Source organism: Myotis lucifugus, unplaced genomic scaffold (assembly GCF_000147115.1).
Source record: "Myotis lucifugus unplaced genomic scaffold, Myoluc2.0 scaffold_35, whole genome shotgun sequence".
Lineage (NCBI taxonomy): Eukaryota > Metazoa > Chordata > Mammalia > Chiroptera > Vespertilionidae > Myotis > Myotis lucifugus.
This window is the reverse complement of record NW_005871083.1, coordinates 8,975,951-8,987,129: the sequence shown is the minus strand read 5'-3', so window position 1 is coordinate 8,987,129 and position 11,179 is coordinate 8,975,951. Positions and strand designations below refer to the sequence as shown.

The 11,179-nt window shown below is 44.7% G+C and overlaps 1 protein-coding gene across 2 annotated transcripts in view; it reads right to left on the bottom strand.

The window, feature by feature from the left end:
- Positions 1-273: 273 nt before the first annotated feature.
- The window catches only part of CFDP1 (craniofacial development protein 1), a 99,197-nt gene continuing 88,291 nt past the window's right edge, over positions 274-11,179 (bottom strand). For both annotated transcript variants that reach the window (XR_002828837.1, XM_006087075.3), the window contains exon 7: positions 274-593. Coding sequence is in view for 1 of the 2 variants with exons in the window: in XM_006087075.3 (XP_006087137.3) it covers positions 503-593 (91 nt within the window). In the remaining variant the exon portion in view is untranslated. The remainder of the gene's footprint in view (positions 594-11,179) is intronic.

Below are 11,179 nucleotides of genomic sequence, written 5' to 3'. Positions count from 1 at the left end.
TTCTCGGGCCAATGCTCTATCCACTTAGCCAAACTGGCTAGGGCTCAGCCTTACTTAATACCAGTAATTGGAATCCCATTCAAGGAGAGAAGCACAGATAGAACCAAGAATTAAACTGCCCAGAGACCTGGCATTGCACCAAGACTAGGGAGCCCCCTGCTATCAGTCTCCAGGGCCAGGCCGACTTCAGAAAGAGCCCCATGGCCCCCAAGTTCACATCCTCACCCTGGCCAGCTGGACAGGCCTGGAATGTAATAAAGAGAAGGCGAGTGGTGTCATCAACTTCACCAGCCTCTTATAGGACCAACTTTTATTTAAGAACAAACTTTTAAAAGTAAAAATGAATGAAACTGTGAGATGAAGATACAAAGATAGAAATTCAATGTAGAAAAAAAGGTCTTGCTGGGAAACAGTCGAGGAGAAACACTAGAGACATTTCACAGACCCACAAGAAGCTCACATTGTAAACAGGATTAAGCCGCTACGATGTCCCCCCACACCATCAGGGTTTCATTTTGCTCAGCCTGAGATCTCGCTCAATTTCAAACTGCCTGTGATCCACTCGGTCTAGAAAAGCTTTCCGTTCAATGTACCTAGAAGAAAATGAAAAAGATGTTTGTCAGAATCCTGTAAGAGAAAGTGTCTCCACTGCACTATCCCACCCCCCCAGGTGTGAACAGATCCACTTGGGCAGCAGGATCACCAGTCACAGCAAAAACAAACAGATGACCACAGTTGGTGCCCAGAATGACCACCCACGACTCTCAGTAACATGACCCTCACATTTGGTCTAAACAAGGATGTTTCTGGTTTAGATGTGAATGAAAAAAGAAAGCAATAACTTATCAAAGGGAAAGGACATGAGAGGCTTTGGTGGCAAGAAAATGTAACAAGGCTTTAAAGAGAGAACAGGGGCCGAGCCAAGCACAGGTTCAGAGTCCAGCTCACTTAGTGGTGTGCTGAGTTGGTGGGGAGAGGAGGCCATGCACCCTGCGTATATACATCAAAATGTCACAAAAGGTCATCTGAAAATGGAAGGAGAAGTGTAGCAAAAACCACCTCACAGGGCTGCAGGGAAGGTGAAGTGAAGAGGTACATAGAGCGCTCACGTTAGAAGGTATTTCACTGCCTCCACCCTTTCCTTCCCCTCACCCTCCCTCCTCCATATATCCTCCACCCAGTTGGGACCAGGTTGCTTCCAGGCTGACAGAAGAGACCTTTCCCTAAATTATTATAAGTAAATGAGATCAAGTGCCTCTGCTGCCCATAGTCCACATACTGGGGTACCTTAAAAGGTCGGTGACTAGCTCCCTAAATCTGAGGCCAGGTTCAGTAGACAAGGCTTCCCTGGGTCCTCCCAGGCAGGATGGGAAGGAAGCACCGAGATGAAGCAGGCAGGCGAGACACAGCTGCATTTCAATACTCCTTCTAGCCATAAAGTGTGCCGAGATTTGCCCGAGGGAGGGGGATCTCTGCTGCTAATTAATCTATTTGAGAGAGCAAAATTGCCTTTGACAATGGGACACATAATTGAATCTCTGCACTAATTTTTCTTTGTTGCATCTTGGAAAATGTGCATCTGTCATTACAAGGTCATTACGTTTATGGTGAGAACCTTACCAGCTTTAGGAACTTATGCTCCTTTGCTGAGTCCCGGACCTTGCTTTCCCTCTCACAGCACCCTGTGAAATGCAGGCTTTCCTTTCTGCTTTCCAGCCAAGCTGCCCTATGCCTTACTACAGGGAGGATGGCTCTAACTGTGAATCCTGACTCTGCCTTTGCTGGCTATTTGACTCTGACTAAGCACATAACCTTGCCAATGTAGCTAGCACAGAGAAGGTGCTCAACAAAACGGCAGTGAATGCTATCACCATCACTTTGGGAAACTAGCTTCTGTCAGGGTCCTGAGGACAATTGATCCAAGAGGAATAGTCAACTCTCTAGATGCGTGTTATTAGCAACTAGTAGCCAGCTACCACCTGGTCTGGGATCAGGAACTAAGGGGCTGTGTCAAAACTGCCAACTAGAGCCTGGCGTGGTTCAGTGGTTGAGGGTCGATCTATGAACCAGGAGGTCAATGGTTTGATTTCTGGTCAGGGCACATGCCCGGGTTGCGAGCTCGATCCCCAGTGTGGGTGGTGCAGGAGTCAGCCAATCGATGATTCTCTCTCATCATTGATGTTTCTATCATTCTCTCCCTCTCCCTTCCTCTCTGAAATCAATAAAAATATATTTTAAAAAAACAAACAAAAAAACCCCTGCCAACTAGAAGCCAGAATGGCTAGAAACACAAGGGCAGGGTCTGCTCCTAGGTTTGACATAAGCCCTCAGGGTTAGGTTGTCATATTTCCCAAGTGAAATACAGGATGCCCATTAAATTTGAATTTCAGATTCCCTGGTAGACGGAGAAGCCACAGACACGGGATCCCTTTTTGATACACAGAGAAAATAAGGGAGACTAATGGGGAGGAAGACACATGGCAGAACAAATTCCCCTTCCATCTGTCACCAAAGGACCCAGGATTCTCCAGTGGGGACTGTTAATCAAAATCAACTGAAGGGCTCTGTCACACTACAACCACCATGTCTCCCCACCCCAGCCAACCAGCCCTGGGTGAAGATCACAGTGGGGATCAGAGTTTTGACAGCAGTGTGCTTTAAATGCCCCTCGAAGTTCCAGCAGAAAAAAAGGGGTAAGCTGGAGCTCAAGAGGAATTTAGGGCATGTTTCAAGAGAGCCATGATCCAGTGCTACCTGTCTGAGAGAGCAGGTCAGTGGTAAGGAAAAGGAAGTATGGTATGTGGCTTTGAGAATTTGTGGTCTTTCTTCTTGACTTTCTTTTAAAGAAGAGGAAGTGGCCCAGTCGGTGTGGCTCAGTGATTGAGCACTGACCTATGAACCAGGAGATCACAGTTCAATTCCCGGTCAGGGTACATGCCCGGGTTGCGGGCTCAATCCCCAGTAGGGGGTGTGCAGGAGGCAGCCGATCAATAATTCTCATCATTGTTTCTCTCTCTCTCTCCTCTTCCTTTCCTCTCTGAAATCAATAAAAATATATTTAAAAAATAAAGAAGACAATTATAAAGAAAGAAAGAAAGAAAGAAAGAAAGAAAGAGCCCTGACCAGTTTGGCTCAGTGGCTAGAGCGTCGGCCTGTGGACTGAAGAGTCCCAGGTTCGATTCCAGTCAAGGGCATGTACCTTGGTTGCAGGCACATCCCCGATAGGGGGTGTGCAGGAGGCAGCTGAATGATGTTTCTCTCTCATGGATGTTTCTAACTCTCTATCCCTTTCCCTTCCTCTCTGTAAAAAATCAATAAAGTATATTTTAAAAAAATAAAGAAGAGGAAACGATACTTAAATTAGGATGCATGCTGAGCATGAATAATGGCCTTGAAGGTTCCTGATAGTTGTGCTGGTCCAGCTGACCTTGAGACTATCAACAGTGAAGCCAGGCTGGGTGCTAAAGAGGCAGATGCAGGCAGAGTTCAGGTTTAGGGGAGGCCTCAGGCAGCAAAGAGGGGCACATGTGCAGAATGCAACTGAATTCTCAAGGGCACTCCAGACAAAGGCCATCAAGACAGGTCTGCTGACTTCATTCCCCCATTCATAGCCATCTGCAGCTGCTAACGGGGTCCTTGTGATGGCTTTGGTTTACTGCCAAGAGCTGACCAGGAACAAAATTTCTATTGGACAGGGACGCCCCACCACTGAGAGAGAGAAAAACTGCCAAGGATGAGGATGGCATTTACTATTTGTGTGACTCTGGTCAAGATACTGTGCCTTATTTTTCTTCTCTGTAAAACAGGAATGAAAATACTGTGCCACTCTAACGATAAAATGAAACCGTGACAACTGCTTTGTAAACAATAAAACCCCAAATAGCTATGAGCACTTCAGGATTCTTGCTTCCCATTTCTGACTTGACTGCTTACTATAAAGCCTCACAATCTGGGACAGCTGGAACAGGGACCAAGGGACCAAATGCTCCAGAAAGAGGAAGGCTCATGGGGAAAGCCCCTCCTCCAAGGTAAACCGAGCCCCAGGAAGTTTCCAGGCACTTTAAGCAGGTTACAGTCCCAGAAGAGAACTGCCAGCTGACAAGTGCTTTTCTGACCTGAAATGCTGTACCCTCACTCGGGGGACCAAGGCTGATTTGGCCTAGTCCAATGGGAAGCGGGCTGTAGGGGTGTCATCCTTTCCCTCCACTACTGCGTTATGTGGCCCATTTAAGAGATAGCAGTTCTTCACTTTCATTAATAAAATGTGCTAATAGCATCAAAACCTCAGGGATTTTCTAGCCTTTCCTTTCAGAACCAGGTTAGACACAACAGGCTCTGACATCTTTTTGCTCTTTCAACCCAAATTACTTTTCTGCCACCAATTTTCGTGAGATCCAGGCCCATGAGGAGGGAAGGGAAAATGGAAAAGGACAAGAGAAGGATAGAAAATGCTTCCAGGGAGCATGTCAGCACCTACTTCTGGAAGCCCACATCACAAACGAGAGGGTGACCACCCATCCTCCTGAGACATCAGAGGTCTGTGAGGGTGGGAAGACCCTCACCTCCAAATGAGTGTGCTCACCCCCAAAAGCCCCGTTCCATGCTGGTCACCCAGCCACCAGAGGCCTCCTGCCCACTGGCCAGCGAAGGAAAAAGCACAGGGAGGTACAGGGACAACTGAAGTAGGGACAGAACTTCAGGGCTGCGTTATTAGTTGGCTGCAAGCACAGCCAATATGCATTCAGTGCAGCACAAACACAAGAAGGAAAGGGGGAACTTCAATACCCAATACCAAAGCAACAGGCAGTGGAGGCGCTTTGAGGCTAGAATAAAGCTCTGGGGTGGGTGTAATGAGATGGGCACTTTTGCCCTGAGAAATGCAACTGAAAGAAGCAATCTGTCCAATAGTGCCCAAGCCTGTGTCTCCCCTTCCACAGAAGAGCTGTAACTGGCAAACATCTTGAGGGCCGGAGTGACAGGGTGGTGATTTTAACTTTCTTCTCCACTGCTTTCCTCCCATCTCACCTCCACACTGGGCTGGTTCTGAAAGAGTGACTCTTGGGGGTCATGGAAACAGATTCTTTGGAGAAAGAAAATTATTTTCTCTGTTCTTCCCTTCATGCCTCTCCAAATCACAAGCACACCTGGTTTCCAATCATCAGCCCAAACCAAACCTGCATATCTCTCATTTTCTATGCACTAATCCCTTCCCCAAAGCCTGCTGGCCTCTGCTGCTGGGGAACCTGTGGGATCACTTATAAGTGAGAGGGAAGCAATTATGTAATGATGTTTACTTTGAATTTATATTAGTTCACACAAACACTCCATCCATGCTTTTGTTCCGGCCGTCTGGTCCAGTTTAAGAACCCATTGTGGCCCTCGAGTCAAAAAGTTTGCCCACCCCTGCACTAATCCCTTCCCCAAAGCCTGCTGGCCTCTGCTGCTGGGGAACCTGTGGGATCACTTACAAGTGAGAGGGAAGCAATGCCAAACGCCTCAAGTGCAGACTGCTAACACATATCCCGAAATGCTGGGCCCAGCCCTGGGAATCTGGGCTCAAAGGAAAAGCATCTTTGGTATAACCAACTTTGCTGACCAAAAATGATGCCTGGGTGGAGACATCATTGGGATGTATTCTACCCTTCTTTTCTAGGTGGTGAATTCTAATCCTACTGGGCTCCAAATCAAAGTTATGGCTGTCAGCTAGCCAGAGGGACGAGCGCTGAGATAGTGCAGTGGCTCAGCACCTACTCTGGGCAGATGCACTTAGGGGTGCTGGCGACAGAGTGGTGAACCAGACCCCATCCTTCGGAACTTACTATTTAGGAAACCAAACACAATGACATGCACCAGTTGGTAATAAGTGTAATGGAGAAAATCAAACAGGGTGATGTGATTGAGGGTCCCTGAGGTGGGACTGCTCTAGAGAGTGGCATCTGTGGGGAGTCCATTGTGGAGTAGTGTCTGGAGGAGCACTAGAGACTGGACTGCCATGAGCATGGGAGAAGAGGATGAGAGGTGGGCAGGATATGAGTGGAAAGAGAGGAAACCAAGGATGACTCCTAGGTTTCCCTTTTAACAGTTGGGCGGATGACGATGGTGCCATTTTTTGAGAAGTCTAAGGGAATCTGTTTATGGAAAAAAAATAGGCATGTAGTTTGGGATGTTAACTTTAATGTGTGCCTTGGACATGGAGATGTCAACTAAAAAGTGATATGGAGTCTGGAGATCAATGGAATGGTCACTTTTTTGGGAGTCATCAGAAAAACGTACCTAATCTGTGGAACTAGTGAACTTTGTTAGGGGAGAGAATGTGAGGAGCTCAGCCCTGGGACTTCCCAAGTTTAAAAGCTCAGAGAAGGAAGAAAAGTCTGCCAGGGAGAGGAGGAGGAGATGCCCCCAAGCTGTATTTGCACCCACTGTGGAAAGTATTCCTAAAGGGCTGGCAGGAATACACCAGCAAGGGATTTAAAGGAATAAAGCACCCAGCTTTTCTGTAAGGCCCTAGACTTGGGGTGGTCAATAAAGGCAAATGGGAGAAAGGAGTGGAGGTGGGAGTGGGGTGGGGGTGGGGGAGGGATTCCTATTTACAAACATGCCAGGCATTTCCTCTACTTATTTAATTCCCATAATAAACCTGACAGGTATACTTTATAGAGAAAGAACCTGGGACTAGAGCACTTGGCAGGTTGGTAGTAAAGACAGGATTTGTATTCAGTTTCAATTCAGTTTATGGTAAAACATAACACAAATACACAGAGAGAAAAGTATATAAAATGTGCAAGACAAATGAATTGCTATAAAGCAAACAGGCATGTGGCCATCACCAGCTCAAGAAGCAGAATGCTGCCAGCCTCGAGGAGGCCTCTGCAGCTCACCCAGCACCCAGGTTGGCCAGGTGCGAGCTTGCCCGCCTTTCCTTGCTCTCCTTTCAAGTCTCTGTTCCCTCCATGTTACGGGCTGGTTGTGCTGCATTTTGAACTTGACAAAGACTTACACTATGTGTATTCTTTTGTGACTTGCTTTTGTGCCTAACAAACACACTAGTTTTGCCTGTTTTTGGCCTTCATAGAAATGAAATCATACTGCATGAACATCTTTGTGTTATGTTATTAAAATTTATTCATGTTCCTTCCCATTGCTGAAGAGCATCCCCGTGTGTGAACATATCACATGTTGCCTGTCACATGTGATAGACATCTGAGTTGTTTCTAGTTTGGGCATATTATGAAAAGTACCGTTATTTAAATTCTCACATCTGTCTTTTGGGGAATATATAACTGAATTTCTGTTGGGAATACAGCTAGGAGTGAAATTGCTAAGTCACAGGGAATAACTACACTGAGCTTCAGTAGATAATGCAAAATGGTATATATGAATTTGCATTATTTTATCTCCCAGATAAATTGAACATTTTTATCATGATGAGACTGCCTTCTTTATTTCTGGTAATGTATCTGCCTTAAAGTCTATTTTGTCTAATATACATTAAGTTGTAAAGCTATCATTTTATTTTGTGCTTATTATTTGTCCTGCATGTTTGGTTTCTTTAATTCTCTTTTAGTGTCTTCTTTCACAAATCATTTCATTATTCTCCCTCCATTCCTTTGGAATTTGTCCAAATATGTGCATTTAATCAACACCTTTACCCTCCTCCTGGATAATACAAGATCTTTGAAAAACTAAACTCCACTTACCATCTTCCAACTTTTATATATTAGTTGCCAGGTGTTTTAATACTATCTTGCTTTAAGGAAAAAAACCTGCCCTAGCCAGTTTGGCTCAGTGGATAGAGCGTTGGCCTGCAGACCGAAGGGTCCTGGGTTGGATTCCAGTCAAGGGCACATACCTCGGTTGCAGGCTCCTCCCCGGCCTGGGCCCTCGTTGGGGTGTGTGTGCAGGAGGCAACCAATCAATGTATTTCTCTCACATAGATATTTCTGTCTTTCCCTCTCGTTTCCACTCTCTCTAAAAATAAATGGAAAAATATCCTCGGGTGAGGATTAAAAAAAAGAAAGAAAAAAACACCTAACACTATACAAGACATTAACATTATTGATTTATATAATCAGCACTCATTTAAATTCACTATATGTGTGTGTATGTATGTATACACACACACACACACACACACACACCTCTTTGTCTGCTAGGGGCAACTCTCTCAGCTTTCATTATTCTGAAAATGTCCATATTTTTCCTCATTCTTGAAGGAGACAAACAGACGCACACACACGTAAACAGATGAGATATGAATCTCATATCTTTATCTATACACACGTAATACAGAAGTCTAGGTTGGGGGTTGTTAATTTTTGCACTCTGAGCAAATCATTCCAGTGTCTTTGGCTTGTACTGTTGCAGATAAGAAGCCATGTGTCAGTCTAATGCCCCTCCTTTCACAGAAATGTCTTTTTTCTGTGAAATCTGCTCTTAAGATTTTTCTGTTCGTCTTTGGTTTTCTGCAGTTTTGCTCTTTTATGTCTAGTTTGAATTTCTATTTTATTTATCTTGGGATTTTTTGTGTTTTAAAAAGTCTATAAAGAGGTGTCTTTCATCTTTTCCTACTTTGTCCTCCGAGGTGCTTAACTTTCCTTCCATATTTTTTGTCTTTGTGAACTATATTCTGAATTAATTTCTTCTGACTGTTTCCAGTTCATGGATTCTCTTTTCAGCTGGTTCATCTATTGTTAAATCTAATCATTTAGTTTTTAATTATGGTCATTATATTTTTCTAGAAATTACTTTTGTCTTTTTCAAATCTGTGAGGGTATTTTTTTTAAGTTAAAAATCTGTACCTGATATTTCCATTGCCTAAAAATTCTTTGCAGATCTGATTCTGTGCCTGCTGTTTCTCAAGGCGCCTTGTTCCCTTATGTGAATATTTTAAGATAGCAAAATCATTATTTAAAAAATTGGAAATAACAAATCTAGCTTCAAATTCTATCAAATCTTTACAAGGGCAAAAACATGATAGTACTTACTAAACTGGAATTAACATCAAAACACAAAAAGCACAACAACCTTTTAACTCCAATCCAATCTTATTTTAACCAGAACTGCATAACAGGAATAATTTTATCATGGGTCATGACCTGAATTCTTATACATGAGATCAACTTAAATATGGTGCTTGTAAAAAGGTCACGATCTCATAATAAATATGGTGGAGGCCAATCATCACTCAAAGGTAGCTTTTTGAGACATTTTCGTATGGGCCCTTTTCCCCTTCTTTGTTCAGTAAAGATCACTTTGTTCCAGGGGTACACTTCTGGGGATTCTCCACATCTTCATGCAGAGGATCCTCTTCCTAGATGATGCCTTTGGTTTTGTTGGCATCTGTGTAGGAGAATTTGGGGGCCTGACCTGCCTCTGCCCAAAAAGACCTTACAGGTTTGGTTCTTGTGCTTCCCTCCCTTCAACGCTGTGGCACTGGGCACACTTCTCAATAGGAATCTTCTTGCCCTTCTTGATATCATGTTTTGAAGTTGGCTCTCTAGTTACCATGTGCTGGAAAGGCTCACCCAGCAGCTGATTATCTTGCTCTCATCTCTAGAATTTTTTAAATTTTTATTAAATTTATTGGGGTGACATTAGTTAATTCATCTTTAGAATTCTGATGCTGTGGTCTAAGTGATTCTCAATCCTGGCTGTGCATTGGAAGCTCCTAGCAGGGGTGGGGAATGTGCGGCCCGCAGGCCATATAAGTCCCAGGAAACCATTTGGTCTGGCCCTGCCAAGGCATTAGGGGTGAGTTAATTAAATGTTTGAACAAATATAAGAGGCTAATTTTTAAGTTGATAATTTTGAATGGCCAACAAATGATGTTATAAATATTCAAATGGTCCTTGGCAGAAAAATGGTGCCCCACCCTGACTTAAGGGGTGAATTTAAAGAGATAGATAAGTATGACTCTGACTTAGCAGCTCTGTACAAGGGTCTGTTCCCTGAACTTTGGACAAACACCCAGGGGATGGGGTTTGGGCCCTTTGATCTGCCTGCAGGAGCTAGGAAAGCAAGTGAGCGAAGGGTAAAAATAGCCAAAGGCAAAGCACAGAAGTTATCAGATCTGCCTTGGAAAAACTTGATCAGACCTGCAGAATCACCTGGCCAGGAGAAAAGTCTCTGAGAAGGAGGGAAAAGCAAAGCACTTATCTACACACACGTAATATAGACTTCTGTATGACGTGTGTGTAGATAAAAGATATGAGAGACTCATATCTCATCTGTTTACATGTGTGTGTGCGTCTGTCTCCTTCAAGAATGAGGAAACACATGGACATTTTCCAAATAATGAGAGCTGAGAGAGTTGCCCACAGCAGACAAGAAGTTATATATATGTGGTGAATTTAAAAGGTGCACACAATCAATTGTTCTCTAACCCAGTTCCTCGATTTTCCATTGTCTGAAAAGTCCTCCTCATGGAGATGACTTTTTCAATCTCGTGTTCTCTTCCAGTTTTTTTTTTTTTAATATATTTTATTGATTTTTTACAGAGAGGAAGGGAGAGAGATAGAGAGTTAGAAACATCGATGAGAGAGAAACATCGATCAGCTGCCTCCTGCGCATCTCCTACTGGGGATGTGCCCGCAACCCAGGTACATGCCCTTGACCAGAATCGAACCTGGGACCTTTCAGTCCGCAGGTCGACGCTCTATCCACTGAGCCAAACCGGTTTCTGCTCTCTTCCAGTTTTAATTTTATTAACTGTCCCTTATCTTTAAAGCATCACTCATTTTTATAAGACCTCTATAAGCTCAAGCAGAATGAACATTGTCCAACCCATATCCTATATAATAAAAGCCTAATATGCAAATCAACTGAACAGTGGAATGACCAGTAGGAGGGGGGCAGGGCCAGCCAGTGGGTAGTCCAGGCCAGCCAAGGTGGGTGACAGCGGGCAGAGGGAGGAGACAGTGATGGGGGGGGGGCGCGTCACCGCCTTGATAGTCCCTCCAGTTGCTGCAGAGGAAAGCCACCAGCAGCAGTGGCAGCAGTGGGGCGATGGGGGGGCAGTGCTGGCCACTTGTGGCCTGCTGGCGCTGTCTCCCAATTGGCCCGCCAGTCACCTCCTGTCACCTCCTGCAGACAGGGAGTGGGCCTAAGCCGTCAGTCGGACATTCCCCAAGGGCTCCTGGACTGTGAGAGGGCACAAGCCAGGCTGAGGGACACCCCCACA